Source organism: Onychomys torridus, chromosome 15 (assembly GCF_903995425.1).
Source record: "Onychomys torridus chromosome 15, mOncTor1.1, whole genome shotgun sequence".
Classification (NCBI taxonomy): domain Eukaryota; kingdom Metazoa; phylum Chordata; class Mammalia; order Rodentia; family Cricetidae; genus Onychomys; species Onychomys torridus.
Genome location: NC_050457.1, coordinates 33,130,310 through 33,147,743, shown reverse-complemented (window position 1 = coordinate 33,147,743; position 17,434 = coordinate 33,130,310). Strand labels below are relative to the sequence as shown.

The 17,434-nt window shown below is 39.4% G+C and overlaps 1 protein-coding gene across 6 annotated transcripts in view; it reads right to left on the bottom strand.

Moving 5' to 3' along the window:
• Pde4d (phosphodiesterase 4D) overlaps positions 1–17,434 on the bottom strand; it is a 1,081,007-nt gene that overhangs the window by 308,200 nt on the left and 755,373 nt on the right. The window contains exon 1 of one of the 6 annotated variants that reach the window (XM_036206765.1): positions 8,887–9,000. The exons of the other annotated variants lie outside the window; for them this stretch is intronic. Within the exon in view, the coding sequence (XP_036062658.1) occupies positions 8,887–8,975 (89 nt within the window). The 5' untranslated portion in view covers positions 8,976–9,000. Of the gene's footprint in view, positions 1–8,886; positions 9,001–17,434 lie in introns of those variants that run through there. 6 annotated transcript variants of the gene reach the window in all.

Here is a 17,434-nt window from a genome sequence, read left to right as displayed (position 1 = left end):
AGGTCCCTTGTCCTTTTCATAAGGGAAACCAAAGGACACACATGATTCCATCAGAGTTAGGGTCCCTGACAATCTCTCTACCACCTTTGGTCAAGGCATCTTGAATGTTGGCACAGGGAATGAAGAAGCAAAGCTGGAGTGGAAAACAGCTCATCGTTTTCCTAGGACTGCCAGTCACACATGAGACAAAGTTGTTCTCTGAGTCTGAGTAAGGGGAGATTTCCATCTCACCTTAGTGCCCAGGTGAGAACAGCAGGCCTTCCTGCAAACAGCCTAGGAAAACTTGGTGTCAGGTCTATCCAGAGGTGGCACAAATATAGTGATATTTTATTTGTATTGAAATGTAATTTTATTTGTATGTTAATAAAGTTGCCTTGGGGTCAGAACAAGCCAGAGCAGAAGCTGGGCGGTGGTGGCACACACCTTTAATCCCAGCCCTTGGGAGGCAAAGCTAGGTAGATCTCAGTGTGTTCAAGGACACAGCCTGGATGGCAGACACACGCCTTTAATCTCAATACCAACCATAGAAGACCTGGAGGTCTGTACAGACAGACAGGCAGTGATGAGGAGGTCATGTGGCTGGGTTTACAACCAATGAGAAAACAGAACAGAAAGTCTATAAAAAAGACAGGACACACAGAAGTAGGTCTCTTGTGGAGAGGAAAGACAGCAGAAGCAGTGAAGGGTAAGGCTCTCAGCTATTGCTCTGACCTCTTGGTTTTTAACTCTGCAACTGGCTCTGTGTTTCTTATTTAACAAGACGGTTACATCTACACACGAAGGGGTCTTTGTCTTTTGTTATGTTTTCTCTCTCCTGAAGTGACCATCCTTTCACTAGAGAATGTACTTACATCATCAAATTAATGTGACTGCTCAACAGGACATAAATCTTCCCTTTGGATGAAAACATGGATCAGGTTCAGTTAATTTTTCATCCTCTTTCTAAACAATGCTATGATGCAAAAAGAAAAGAGTGCCCCAAACCAAGAATATTTTATAGACTTAAGCCTCTCCTCTCAGTCAATCTATTTTTCTTTCCTACATAAACAAAGCACACCACAGCATTCTTTCAGCACAGTAATGTTCAGTGGATAATCCACAAATCAATTAAAGACAAGTTAATTGCCAAAAGGGATCAAGTGACAAGCCTTAAGAGGATAATATTTACAGGCTCCATACTGAAAATGTATGTGTTAGAGAAGGCTGCTCTGGCAAGCTTCCTTCTAATGCAAGATTTAAAACTTGTATGATTACTTTTTTCCCCCCTTTTCTTGATGCAAAGACTCACTACATAGTCTGGTGTAGACCAGATTGGCATGGAGCTCATAGAGATCTGCCTGCCTCTGCCTTCCAAGAGCTGGGATTAAAGGTACACATGGCCATGCCTAACTTGTATGATTAGTTTGGAAAATGGAGAATTCATTACTTCATTGACCCTATACCCTGACATCTATGTTTTGCAAAAAAAAAAAAAAAAAAAAAAAAAAAAATGTGCAGAAGACCCAGTAAGCCCCAAACCCTAATATTATGGGCTCCACTTCTGCTGTTAAATTTTAACTTCCAAGATTTTTACTTTAATATTTCCACACGTGAACCTTTCAGGTTACAAAAAATAAAGTAGCAGAAAGCATATAGGAAATTGTCCCTCTCCCACCTTCTCTTTCCTTTGCCCTTCTCCCTTCTCTTCCTCCTTGTAGGTTCACAGTGAAGGAAAAGCAAAGGCATATTCATTCACTCATGAGGCTGCAGTCTGATCTGGCTAAAAACTAAGTCAGTAATGAGGTTGGCTTCTTTATGGTTCTATTGTCGTCATACAATGAATTCTGAGCCACAGGTTAGATGCCAAGAACTGCAAATGTATTCATGGATGTACGCAATGGATAGTTTGATTAATAATTAAATAAGTGATCACTTTCTTGATGAAGGCTTTACTGACTTTCCCAAGCAAAACCTATTTCGATTCTATTTCTTTCCTTATTGTTAATATGTTTATTTTCTGTAGAGACCACATCCATTTTAACCCCTTGCTGTAACACTATTGTGAAGTGAATGTTTTCAAGGGCTAACAATGTATCGAGCATAAAGGTGTGCTGAAGTGCTCTGTCACAGATGCTGTGAGCCATTACATTTTAGGAATAGTTATGTTAGTATATTCAGCAACTATTAAAAAAATACAGAAAGTAGCTGGGCAATGGTGTTGCTCTGTGAGTTCAAGGCCAGCCTTGGTCTTCAGAGCAAATTCCAGGACCTCTAGGGCATCTCAAAGAAACCCTGTCTCAAAAAAAACCAAACCAAAACAAAACAAAAAACCAAAACCAAACAAACAAAAAAAACCAACAGAAAGTTAGAATCAAATAAAGTATACTAAAATGACAATATTTATTCAACATTCACTACTTCTAAATAATTAGGGTACACAGCACTATCATGTGAGTCCTGAATATCTGCCCTGGGTGCGTGACTGAAGGCATTGAATTAGATGACTTCTAGGCAGAATGGAGCTGACACGGGACAAAGGTTTTTACAGGACACAGCCTACAGGTTCTTAATCTATCTAAGAAAACAGTCAGGTCTCATCATCACTAACCCTTCTCTACCACAAAGGCAACAAAGAGAATCAGAATGCCCCATGCTTATCAGGGGGCTGAAAATACCTTCTAACAGTTTCATGAATTCAATGCATATATCAAACATTGACTGTGTGCCAAAAGCTCTCCCAGGGAGTGGAATACACAAGAGGAATAAACAAGAAGAAAATTCATTGTTAGGCAGAACCTATGTCCTAGAATTAATAATAGCTAGCAGTTACCTTAGTGCTGTTTATGGACCAGGAACTTTACACAGACAACACAGTCCACACCACGCTCTGTTTTAAAGATGAAGAAACCAAGGCACATGGAGTTTGGCAATTCTTCTAATGTTAAATAGCTGTCTGGAGGTAATGATGTGGAAATTTGAACTTCAGTGTTACGGCTTCAGTGCCAGCCAATTTCCTTCGACTTCCAAGGTAAACTTGTGAGCATGTGCAAGTGTCTGTAAGAACACTGTAAGTCAGCTGAGTTACAGGATTGCGAGACCAGAAGTGGTCTCAGCAATGGCGACTAGTCTCTAAACATATTTGGGGAGGGACATCACAAAATTCATGAAGTGCCAAGGGACGTGTAGAAAATGTTATAAAAGAGGTGGCAGGAAGGCCTGTCTTTGTGCACATATTTTCACTCAATCTGCACAATGACCTTATAAAGTAGGTGTTTTTCATTTTCCATTTATAGACATGGCATTGGTTTCTGGAGGCCAGGAGAACTGCCCAACTGAGAAATCAACAGAGCTGGCATTTAAGCTTGGTGTTTGGCTCCCGAGTCGCCTAGTCTGTGTTATGCCTTGCCATAATGTCAATGACTGGTAATATTGACATTTATTAGGTATAAATGTTAGTTATGCGTGTTTGATTTTTCATTGTCAGCATAGTAAATATTACTGACAATTTAAGGTACAATAAAAAGACTAGTTTAATGATCAGCAGCATAGTGCTAGAAGAATGGACATGCATGCCATAGGATGGTGCTGGCCTCTCTAAGTGAGTTTCCTGGTCTTCGAGAAGCTGGCCAAGGAGCAACATTTTTGCAACAAAATTTTACAATATGACTCGTGTTTTCTTTGTCAGATGAAAAAGTCAGATGAAAGCCCAAGAAGCGAAGAAAAATCCTCAGGGAAGAAATGGACCACATAAAAACAAAGCATCATTCTCTCTCCCTCCCTCCCTCCCTCCTTCCCTTCCTCCCTCCCTCCCTCCCTCCCTCCCTCCCTCTCTCCCTCCCTTTCCCATCCCTCCTTCCCTTCCTCCCTCTTTCCTTCCCTCCTTCCCCTCTTTTCCTTCCTCCCTCTTTTCCTCCCTCCCACCCTCCATCCCTTCCTTCTTCCCTCCCTCCTTCCTTCCTCCCTTTCCTCTCAGGATTCTGAGTTGTAGGAGGGCCTGCCAGAGCTCATCTTTAGGCAAGCTTTTACATACTCTCTAGCTTCAATCATAAAAGCAGGGTGCTGCTGAATCCATTCCCTGAGGCTGTTTTGTAGGACTACATGTATGAGATGGTGTACACCTCTGGGAACAGGGTAAGCACCTGCTATAAACTGAGCTCCTGTTCTTTTTCCCCTCCAAGACAGGGTTTCTCTATATAGCCCTGACTGTCCTGGAATATGATCTGTAGACCAGGCTGACCTGGAACTTACAGATCTGCTGGGATCAAAGTCCTGCACTGCCACACTCTATTTAGCACCCATTGTTCCTGATCCTGACTACCTGACTCTTTATACATGGTCTTTGGTTTCCAAATCCCCCATTCTCCCTTTACTATTTGATAGCAATTGTACCCATCCCTTTCACTGAACTGTAAGGAATAAAATGAGGTGATCTAGGGATCACTAGAAACAACAGAAACAACCTGAGATGTTTGCAAAACTGAAGAAATGACATATGGTAGCTGCTCCTTGGCCGTTGAAAATGATGTTCCAGATCTACTGACTGGCTGGTAGCATTCACTCCCTTCCTAAGAGGAAGGATCCAGGCCAATGTTTCCAGGCAGACACTGACAACCTTGATTCTAGTGTCACTGATTCCTGTCTATTACTTAGGTATAGTAAGAGGCAGAGAGGAGCCCCAGACCAGGCACTCTCCTATGAGCCTCACTCATTGTGAAACCCACAGTTTCCAAAGGCAGATTGGAGCCCTCTTGTCAGAGTCCAAAGAGGGTGCTTTCAGATATTAAAGTTTTCTTGCTTGAGCAGATATTATTTCATATTTTCATACCTCAAGACCACCTGTGTCCTAGGCAGTGTGCAGCACTTGGTGCCACTATGTGGTGGTAAAACATTTATTTACTAGTCTTGTGGCAAGAGACTCTAGTACACTCAATGTGTCTAACGAAGTATTGCCTTGGCAATCTGCTAAAACTCTGGGGAGAAAAAAAATGTTGAAACAATTGGCAAAATTGAGTTCACCCTATTTTCTGAGAAGTTCAGTTTTGTAGGGTACCTCACAACTGCTATCTGTAAAGGGGAAAGGACAGCCAGATGGCATTTTTTGCAGAGACCTGGTTGGCCCTACAGTCACCTCTGTGGTACTCATGGCTGTTCTTTCCATAGATTTTTATTTGCTTGGTACTTATCCCATGGCCACCATGTAAAATGTCCTTGTGAATGTCAGTTTCTGAGACGCCATGAAGATGAAAACTTTATGATCCCTTCAGGTGGGAAGACAGGGCAATCTCTAGAACTGTAACTTCATATTCACTGCATTCTTGAATGGTACTGTAATTTTCAACACCAACATTTTTATAAACAAAAATAGGTGTTCTCTAGCTAGAGTTTGCTGAGTTCCAAAGCTTACCCTTTGATTTATTTGTAGCTCCTCACACCATGGTCTGCCACCCCATCCCAAGCCCCATTTTCCAAGATACTAATTTTAAATCACAAAAATAAATCGCTCACATCATTTTCATAAACCTAACACATAATTCTCTCTTCTCCAAAACAGGTATGAGAGGCCTCTCTAAGAGAGGCAGGTCTTAAACAAGTGGGTCCCAACCTACAGGGCCATCATTGAATGTCCTTCAAAACAGAAGTCACCTTTGCACGCAGCTCCCTGATGCTGACAGTGAGCCTATGGCTTTAAACATGGTTGGCACTCCATTGGGAATCCAGAGAGGAAAGGTCGTTATTATGTAATTCCCTGTTCTGTTCCCCCCTCCCATGCCCCCTTCCTCCCTCCCTCCCTTCTTCTTCTACTCCTGTGTCCTTGTCCTGCCTATGTTCTTCTCTACTGTTTTTCCATCTCCCCCTATTAAAAGCATGGTTTTTTTTTTTATTGCATTTAGGTATTTATGTGGTGTGTGTGTGTGTATGTGTGTGTGTGTGTGTGTGTGTAGGTCAGTGTGTACATGGAGAGGTTGTAGGACAAATTTGAGAGGTTTCTCCTTCCTCCACGAGGGTTTTCAAGATAGAAAGCCTTCAGCTTTAGCTCCTGAGCCTACATGTCACTTTCTCCTTTTGTATGGAATCAAATTCACTTTAAAAAGCTATCTATAAATGTTTTGGGTTTTTTTCCAAAAAATGTATGTTGCTCACCAAAGACTTATCACTACTGAAAATCGAATTTGTCTATTTTGAACACTGTATGATTATCTAAGGGTTTATTTCTCAAGGGCCACTAGACTCACCACATGTACATGCTTTTCCAGCCCTTGGACAAATCAGGCCCATGAGCTGAATTTTGTATCTCACAGATTTTCCTCTCCTGTAGCATGAATGCCATCATGGAGCAGAAACTCAGTCAAAGAAATATGTTTGAGTGAAATGCTCTATGTGTATCATTCATACAGTGTACCTGTATCATCTATTAATATCCACTTGATATTCAAGGAAAAAAGTCATACTATGCTAGGCACATTTGAGAATTATTACTATATATATAAATACTGTCCCCCAGAGAAATAATCTTACATGGGAGAAATCTAATGAAGAAATACTGGCCAATGGCCAGGTTCTTCAATTGCTTCAATAGTGGACTCCCATCCAACACCTCTTAAAGGCCAAGAGAACCTTGTTTTTGTCATGTTTTAAAGGATACTGTATATTAAAAAGAAAATCAGAAAATTCATAAAGTGTTTTGAAATTAAAGTAAGTTTTAAATGTTTTCAATAAATGGTTTATTGCTTTGATTTCCAGGAATGCTATGCAATCAGAAGATAATTACAGCATGTAAATACATATGCACACGTGTGTGCGTGTGCACGTGCATGTGCGTGTGTCTGTGTGTGTGTGTGTGTGTGTGTGTGTGTGTATGTATGCCTCTGCAGATATACAATGACTTATAGTGTTCAGTCTGCTTCAAATGTAAGGATATATAACAGGCATGTTTTCATTATCATGTGTCACTGTGGCTCCATGCATAATCTTTTAGGGAGCTGAGATGACTCTGGGGGTAGCCAACTGCATTCCTATCTCCTTGACCTTCCACTCAGGTTGATTTGTGAAAGGTATATGCACAAGAGTAGGTTAGACAGACAGTAGCCAGTGACACCAAGTAAGAAAGTATAGTGATGTCCATCTACAGAAGTCTCTTGACTCCAAAGTGTTTGCATTCCAGGTGAGAAGGCAATGCAGGATCCACAACAGTGAACACAGTTCATATACAAGTTTAATTTGTCATTATGCCAGGAATTGCTTCAAATCAGGAGGAAATGAATGACTGTTGAAATTGCTCAGGTTTCCCAGAGGAACTGGCCCTAGACGGCTATCAGAGACACCATCTTCAACCTTCAATTTTTTACAAATAAAGCATGCAGTAATTAAAGTGTGGCACACAGATGATGGAGAGTCCTTCTTCACTAATACCAGGACACATGTTTGGAAAGGACCAGCGCTTGACCAAGGAAATGCCTATATCTTTGATAGGACAAAAAGGGGCACATTTCATAAATTATTTGTAAATCAAGTACAACTTCAACTGCATTTTTAAAAAAGGTATCTCAAATTCTTCAGTTTACTGAGTCACAGTTTTCTCCCATTCTATCTACTCAGCAGGTAGACACTGATGGTACTAAAGAGTTTGCTTTCAGATCTGAATGGTGAGAAAAGCCTAGACGCCATATGTCTTAGCCACAGGCACAGTAATGCTTGTGACTCTGTGGTAATGAGTTCTGAGCATGAGATGACACATAACGAGGTGTAGCATGCCAATAACAAGCAAGCAAATCATACTCCTTGACACAGAATTTCATAGGCACACGATTTATAACACTCAACTAAATGTCTTAATAAATTAACATCATTAACATAAATGCTTGTTGGTTTGTTTGTTTATTTTTAATGAAGTTAGTGAAAGCATTACCTACACATTTTGCTGGGAACCCCTTTGTCTCTTGTCAATAATTGCCTACAGATTTAATATTAGATCTTCGTAATTTGCTTTCTCTGACTTTAATAGTTTATCAAAAAAAAATTCTTGGACAAAAGTTTCCTTTCTGGTTTTAAGTAAATAAGCCATTAATATTTCAATCCAAACTTAAAATGTTTTCTTTATAGACAACTTAGAACATGATTTAACTCAAAAATAGTGCATACTTCTCTATAAGCTTGGCACTTTTAAAATTTGTTGTAGTTGACCTACATAACAAAGACCCATTCTTAAGATTATGCAAACAATTTCACTTTTGTTTACTGCTGCTGCATTAGCTTCCAGCAGTACTGCCAGGTATTTGGTTAAAATTAACTAACCTTTGCTGTAGAACAAAGTTGACCATTTGTAGTGGGCATGTAGTTGAGAGTTTTCATACGATTTCCAGAGAAATCATTAGAAATACAAGAGTAAACAAAATATTAACTTGGAATGTATGCTATCTCATTCTGTGGTACACGTTTTAAAGTGTGAATCACCATGGGGACCACAGGGTTAGTTTCAGCTTTTCAATGTGGGTCTTAACCTGTGAATTATACTTCTGTGGTTTTGTTGCTGTTGTTTGCTGATTTCATTAAATTAGACGTTGTTCTCAGTAGCTAAAGAATTATCTTACAGCTTAGCAAGGCCGTTTTTCAAAGAGAGTAATTGGGTAGGCAAATTAGATCTAGATCTGAGTACTGCAACTGAGATCTTTTGCAAAGTTTACCTCTCCATTCTCAGAATGAGCTCTGCAAGTTAGGCAACTTCCTTCGACTTCAGGAGGTTCCCACACACCCCTGACTATTTAGAATGTTTACAATAACTCAGCTCCTATTTCAAACACTGACAATTAAACCAACCTCATGAATTAGGTAGATCCACAAAGCATACTTGCATGGGACCTACAAGCCGACAAAAATATCTCTCCTGCTACACAAAGGAAATTGTCATACCTGTAGGACTTTGAGAAACGCAGCCTGGTTCTAGTTCTTGGAGATGGTCCTGGCACTGTGACTCCCAGTGGATCCCAAACAAAAGCCATTTGTAAAGAGGGTGCCAAGATCCACCGGAACAGTTGAGCATCAGAGCTAGTACAGGACCCTGGGGCGGGAGGGCCCTCCTAGCTCCAAGAGGCACTTGTGGCTGAATGAGGGCATTTCTTTAGTATGGTGGTATGCGCTGACAGAGAGGTGGCAGGCTGGCTGAGGCAGGGCTGGAAAGGGTGGCCAGCACTTCCTGCTGTGTGACACTTGCCCTTTGCGACAGAGCTTGCTTCACCCAGACTTTCTCTCATTATTTATGTGAGAAACACTCCCTTGAAAATGTGCTTTTAAATAGAGCCCGGATTAAGTAGCCCAGCCCTATGCAACTCCTGAAAAGCATATCACCCACATACACCTGCAGACACACAAACCGGTAGGTATGATTCAAATGGGTCTACTTTATATTAAGTGTGAATGTTAAAAAGTAGTGACCAGAGGGTGTCATTATAGAAAAAAGTAAACACGAATCCATGACTGAGAAACTTGACAAGGATTATTACATTTCAAAGTTAACTACCAAAATGATTTTCCTTCTTCCAAATTCTCTTAGATACATGGATGAATGCCACTATTAGTAAGCCTTCCACAAGGACTTAGTAACTGTTAAAAACCACCTGTCAGTCAGTCAGTGTGGGAAGAAAACAGGCAGATCACTTTCGGTGCCTCTGGCAGCTTTTCCCTCAAAGAGATGCCACCGTGTCACCTTGCAGAGAGAGACGTAAGTGACTTTGACAACAGAGATCAATGTCTTCTCTGTTTTCTGTTCCCTAGAAACAGTTCTTCACTATTGCACAAATCCCTTAAAACAGCTTTCTTTCAAGATACATAAGCGGTGAAAGCAGAATAATAGGGTTCAGTTGCATGGTTGACGAGTCCAGCACACAGCAGGGAGACAGATTTGAAGATGTGCTCAAGGAGTCCAGGGACCCTGGTGTCGTCATCACCTCTCACAAGCCAGTGGTATTTAATGTTGACAACACAGCATAATTCCATCAGTCCCTGTCTAAGCACTGCCCTGCCTGTGACCTCTATTGTAAACCAAGGCAGAGCTCCACTTGTCCAGGATAAGATTAGAGAAGCTTGGAGAACTCTGCAAAGAGGTTAACCCCTTCTCAGCTGGACAAAATTGACCAATTACCCTAAGGGACCATTTCTATGCTTGCCAAATTTCAAGACCCCTAACACTTATTCTTCTAGACCAAAATGTTCTCACCATGTCCAACTAAGATATTAAGACATTAAATGAGGTGCTTACTTTTATAACACCATCCAGCACAGTAGGGAGGTTCTGAAAAAGCTACATATTTGGAGATGTGCAATACAAAACATTTGGACAGTTGCATGCCTTTGCATACTCCAAAAGAGCTGGTGAGAGATAGCTGCCCAGCACATCAACAACCTTGAAGTTCCATTCCAAACAAGCTTTTCTGGAATCAGCCTGCACTATTTTATTGATTAACAAATGGCCTTTGTGATTTTAGGTAAGGATTTTTATTTCATACTAGGAAGGTATCCAGACGTAGGCCATCTGTCTTTTGGTGGTGTGAAATTCCAAGTTTACACTTTGTTCACGTTGATCCATTAATCTCCATCTAGGGATAGCTTTTAGGTTGTGCAGCCCCACTTCTAATGTAGAACATAGACAATACTATGTTATCAGAATGGCTTTGCATGATACTAAAGCGAGGCAGTGTAGGAAGACTGGTGGACTTACCAGGTTAGGGAGGGGTCCAGAAGGGCTCATGGGAAGAGGAGGCTGGGTATAAAAGGAGAAGAACAACATACAGAAACAGGAGAATCCCAGTAGAGCTGATATTTTCATCTCTCACAAATAAATTGAAATCTTATTCCTTCCAGAAGGTTTTACATTTTGGAGGCGAAACAGCATCACTGGTGTGGTGCCTACAGAAAGCTTCTGAGCCCCCAAATATCACCTGTTATCATAGTTTCACTTATAAAATTTAAAAAATACAATAAAATTTTAAAAATAAAATAAAAATTTTATTTATACACATGCACGGTGTGTGTCTGCCGCACACACTTGTCAGAGGCTAACTGGTAGGAGGAAGTTGGTTTTCTTTCTTTCCACCATATGGGTTGTGGGTTTTGGACTCACGTCATCAGACTTGGTGACAAGAACTTTAACCCACAGAGTCATGAGGTCAATTTTTCTTCCCCATAGTTTCATTTACAATAAGATAAACCTTATCTTTCAATCCAGACCAAATCTCCCAAATAGATTTTCACTAGTAATTATTTTCTTTGTTTTACACACACACACACACACACACACACACACACACACACACACACACACTATGAAGCCTTGGCCTGGAACTTGCTGTGTAGATCTTGATCTCATAGAGGCCCTGCTTCCCAAGTACTGAGTTAAAGACATGCACCACCATACCCACTCCTAAATTTATATATTTTTTTATTTTTTATTTTTTAAAGATTTATTTATTTATTACATATACAGAAGAGGGCGCCAGATCTCATTATAGATGGTCATGAGCCACAATGTGGTTGCTGGGAATTGAACTCAGGACCTCTGGAAGTGCTCTTAACCTCTGAGCCATCTATTTTAAAATGCAAATTTCAATATTGATTTTAGGGACTGGCCATTACTCTAATGACGTGAGAATTTGGGCAATTGGAAGCTCAAGCCACAGCAAACAGAATGTTTTCTAGACCACATCTTGGCTGTGTTTCTACTCTTTCCAGCAACTTACAGCTTTCACTTCATATGTGTAAGGGTAGAAAGAAAGTAGAAAACTTTATATATTTGAATGAATTTAACATCATCAAGCCTTGTCTTCCTTAAATCTTATTGCTATATACAGTACTCATGTGCCACATTCTCAAAAAAAAATAAATATAAATAAATAAAACTAAAGTTAAAGTCATCTCAATACATAGAAGATTCAATTGTTATCTAAATGAGTTCTACCTGCCCCAAATCTCCTGTAAATACCCACCTCCTGCAGCAACCTAAACCTTCTGTTCTGCAGCATTCCAAATAAGGTGTTTAGGCTTTTTTTTTTTTTTTTTCTTTTTAGTCTCTTGAATAGTTTCCCCAGTTTTGTTCCAAAATTTCATGCTGTGAATGACAGATTTGGGTTTGGGTGTCTGACCCAGTAACTCAGGACTTCTTTTATAGGAGCCAGCCACCTTAAGTGAAATCAAGACTCATGGGTATAAATGTGGAAGAATTTAAATGGGAACACACATGGATTGCTTTACTTACATACCAAGTTATGAGGGAACAGGACTAGAGAGGTTGAGGGCATGTGAAGTAGACCAGAGAAATAGAGCTACATTCGTGGGGTTGTGGTATGTTGAAATATATTGCCTCCGGAAACCAGAGCAGTCAGATAAAGGGGTTTCAGGATAATGCTTTGTTTTGAAATAGTTGTTGGTCAAAGACTCAAAGCTAGAAAAGTTAAAGCAGTGAACATTAGCTGTATAACTATTGTCTACCTCTGATGAAAGCAGTATTATAATATTTGGATTCTCAACACATGAACACCAACAAGAGCAACAGTAGTGTTAATGTGGAAGGGGGAAAACCTCTTGGTGGGGTGTGGGTGAGGGTGTTGCATCCCTACTCAAAGAACTATGGGCAAATAATGACTCCTGCCAGGGGGGGAATTAGCCTCCCTGAGATGAGCTTCTTAATTAGCTATCCAATGCAAAGTGGTGAGCTCTGAGATCATAAACACACAGGAGAAAAGGAAAGACTCGGCACTCAGCTGGTTATGTTAAGTGTTTATGCATTTTTATGTGTGTAACAACAAAGAAAAAGAGAGGCCATCAGTTTGAGAAGGAATGGAGGGGGTGAGGGGACCAAGGGAGTGGCTACAGGAAGAGGTTATGGGGAGAGAAGGAGCAAAGGCAAGGGGAGAAGTGATTTAATTATACCTTAATTAAAACAAAATCATAAAAAGTGCATTTTCAGAGTGATCAATTGCAAAGGTGTGTAACAAAAGAAAATCTGACAGAACTCCAGTACATTTATTGAAACTAATGTCCATTCAAGACCAGTTATTGTGGTTTATAAGAGGCTTTATTACATTAACTGCTTGTGACAATCCATGGTAGTTTATTTCTGTGAATGGAAGTTTTGCAATTCAAAGAAAATCGTAGCATTATTTTGCAGCAAGCACTTCACTTTCATTTACAGAAATAAACCATTTTCATTCCAAGCCTTATGTGAGTTTAGTTGATTTACAGGTCAATAATTTCATGTTCTGAAATGGAGACCAATTATTTTATGCACTGGAATGCAGTTGAGAGCTTTGGGAGAGCATGGTCTATATTCTAATCGGTTGTAAATATATCCTGTTCTCTTATATGTCCCAGGATGCAAATAAATAAGTTGCCATTGAAATGTGGAGGTCAATAGGACATGATGTGAAACAATAAGCAAAAGACATGCTTAAATATAAGAATAAAGGATCAATTCCACTGTGGATTGTGGATCAAATACTTTGCTTAAGCTCCCCTTCTATAAAGAAGTATATATAGAAATGATTTAGGAATTTGAAAGATAATTAGATCAAGCCTTTGATGTTAAGGCAATGGAACTCCTATATATTTAAATAGGGTTGGAAGAAGGGCTAGAGATATAGTTCAGCAGTTAAGAGCAGTTTGTGTGTGTGTGTGTGTGTGTGTGTGTGTGTGTGTGTGTGTGTGTGTAACTTTAATTACCTTCCCTTTCCTGAAAAATAAAAAATAAGATAAAATAATGAAGTCAGAAAGATCACCATCACTATTACAACCAAACTGCTGTTACCAGAACGCCTTAAAGCATTTATTTTAAAAGGAAACACCATCAGGCAAAGGCTCTGGGAAGGGGAAGTTCAGGGAAACAGACAATAGAGCTACAGTGATGCACATATATGTCACATGATCTTGCTGAGTTGCAATGGCTACCACATCCACATGCCTAATACATCAAAGGGCCTTTGCAGAGTTTTTGAGAGGACCGAAATGGTAATTTGTATAAAAGTATCCTAAACACACACACACACACACACACACACACACACACACACACACACACACACGTGCATGCACACCAGGTACTACCATTAACAATGTAAGCTTTTAGGAGAGGAGTGAAGGTACTTTTATTTATCCTGTTAAAAGCATTTTCATTTTTTAAAAAATGTCCTTTAAAAATGGTTACTTCATGAGCAATGTACTGTTTGATCTCTTTTTAGGCACCAAGCTTTAGCCCTGATGGGTAATTTTGTTTCTCTATTTGTTATCTTTTTTACCTTAAGTAAGAATAGGATGTGTATGATTAAGTTTTATAAGGTTAATGTTTTGTTTGCAATACTAAAATCTTCTGTGTCTTATTTACAAAGACTGAATAAAAACAAAACAAAAAAACCCAAGAACAACAAAAAAACCCAGAGGTAAAATATACTACCAGAATTAGCTGATGGAATGTGTCCCAGTTATTCAAATCCTATGCTTTAAATGAAGGAATATTTCCATTTTCTTTTTATTTGAAAAATATATGGGATCTGAAGGCAGGTTGTTTAATTGCAACACCGAATCCAACTATGCTTCTCAGTTGACTACACACAAAATAGTCCAGAAATGGCTCTCCCCCTTTTTAGAGCCATATTAATAAACAAGGGAAGACAATTTTGGAATTACCAGGCTGCAAAGCAAAATTGCTCCCTCAGGAGTAAGACAAAAAGAGCTAAAATACCAGCAGTCTCTAAATAACAACAATCCCTTGTGTTCAGTTTTGGTGACATGAATTCTTTCCATGACACTACTTATAAAGCCTATGGTCATAACTCTCCTATTCTTGATCTCTAGTTGCTGACCCCTCTTTACCCTGATCCATCTTGGGCATTGATTGAGTGGTATACAAACATCACCAGAAGTCAGAATGACTTTTCTCTGGTTTCTCATTCTACCATCATGGTTTCAATAACTAATTTCTGCTTATTTTGTAATAAGAACATGATGTATGTTATGTAACCCCTGATAACCAATTTCTGGGATTTTATACTATTTTATCACCAAGGCAATGGAAGTTCATGAAGTTTGAGTAATTTGTTCCTACAAACATAAAGCTAACAGGTAGCAGATAGATGGTTAAAACTGAGGTCCTTTTCACTATAAAACCTAACGTCTATTGTACCTAGAGAGTAAGTAAAAAATGAATGGGACAAGGCTCCTCCTGAAGGAGCAGTAAATCATGGAGGAAGCTTTAGGTTTTCCCAAGGGAAGAACCAGACATCCTGTGCATCAGTTACCTAATCTTACATTGCTGGACAGTTCAGCTGGCCATTATTATCAACACTTCGTAGATGGGGAAACTGAGACTCTTAGAGCTTAGTTAAGTTTCTGCTATCATAATGTCAATATATGACAAGTGCATGAGTACATATTCATTCTGTTTATTTCTGGGTCATGGCTTTTCTTTCACTGGCAAATGCTCTTTAAATTCCTAAATCCTGGGGAAAGGCTGGGAGCTTGGGGTGGGACTGAAGCTGAAGGTAAAGGCTGAGTGGACCCAAATGTGGGGCGCCTCAGAGGCTGGGGAGAGGGGCTTAGTGAAGAATGGCTGTGTTCTGCTCATCGTTCTGCGTTTTCAACACGAGAGAGAAAAAGAAATACTTTTTTCATCCATGTAGCCAATGGTTGCAATTCACCAAAGGCTCAAAAAGAAATCTGAGTCAAATATAATCATTTATTTTTGCGCATTTGTTTTTATTTCATCACAGGACAAACAAAACTCAGAGGAGTGTTTTCTAGCTTTCTCTCAAAACCACTCAAGAGATTTACAACAAACCTTGACACAATTGGGCCACTAATGGGGCAGTAGGAAAGGTTCAGAGTTTTGTTTCCCATGCCACTGCTCATTTTATATTTGTTCAGAGAAGTTAAATGTCTTTCCTATGTCTGATGAGTGGTAAGCAGCAAGGCCCTGAGGAAAATCCCAGCTCTCTGTGAAATGTTAGCAAATAAGCCATTTCTATTAATATATGAGAGACTTCCTCTGCCTGTGTATTTCAGAAAGAGGTTTTTCAGATCACCAACATTTTTTTTAAAAAGTCCCTGGGTAGAACAAATGCTTGCCCTCTGGCAGACTTATCTTAAAATCACATTTAATTTGGAAAATCATGGGAGATACACATTCACAAGTTCTTATTTCACAGTCAGCTTGAACTTAGTTCAAAGCTAAGTGGCTGAAGACACAGAGACCTGATGCCCCTTGAAGACACTTGAATCCAGAATCCCTCAGGAAAACATGTCTAAAACATGGATGGCAAATTTTGCACTGTCCAGTCTCACACCACCACCACCACCACCTGAAACAAAGCAATTAAAAGTATCAATAGTGCTCACAGCTGAACACCTACATCTTGTTTTTTACAAATAAAGCATGCTATAAGTATAACTAGAAGGCCCAGAGCCAGTTAGAATAAGCTGGATGATGTATGCCTGAAGCCAGAGCTGATAGGGAACAGCAAATTTCATGAGACCAAATATTTATAATATGGTTCAAAAAAAGATTTATTTTGAAAAATAATCCTATGAGACTATTCAAAAATACAGAACAGTTAAAGTTGTTTTTGTTTTGTTTTGTTTTGTTTTTTTTCTGGGAGTATCAGTGAATTTAGCTCTTAAACTCTACTAGTAACCTTTGGGAGATTATTTCCAGCAGGTGATCATTAATAGTGGACCTGGTAATAATAATGTTTGGTGTTATAATAATATTCAGGTGGTTTGGATGAGAATGTCCTCCATGGGCTAATGTTTGACTATTTAGTCCCCAGTTGGTGGAACTGTTTGGGGCGGATTAGAGGGTGTGGCCTTGTTGGAAGAGGTGTATCGCTGGAGGTGAGCTTTGAAGTTTCAAAAGACTGGCCATTCTCAGGTAGCACTCTGTCTCCCTGCCAACTGGTGATTGTTGTCTCAAGGTGTGAGCTCTCAACTACAGCTTCAATGTCACGCCTGCCTGGCTAGTGTCATGCTCCCTGCCATGGGCTCTAACCCTATGGAACCATAAGCCCCATTGAATTCTTTTTTAACTTGCTTTGGTCATAGTGTCTTACCACAGCAATTTAAAAGTAACTAAACAAATATCAAATTAATAATACTTGTGGGTTTTACTTATGTTGAATATAACTTATAATTTTCCATCCTTTCTTATGGAGTTCATTTTAAAGGCTGTACTTTATACTGGCAATGATAATAAAACAAAACAAAACAAAAATGTGAGCTCCTAAATTTTACTTATAAAAATAAATCAATTAAATGTGAAATAATTAAATGTTAAAAATACACTCAAAGATTATGAATTTTAAACATCAATATCCAGCTAAGTGATAAAAACTGCTACTCTGTGATTTGATTCCAGTTTTTTTTTCCCTAGGTAAAATTCTTTCTGAACTGTGTGATACAGGGAAATTCTTGGTAAATATTG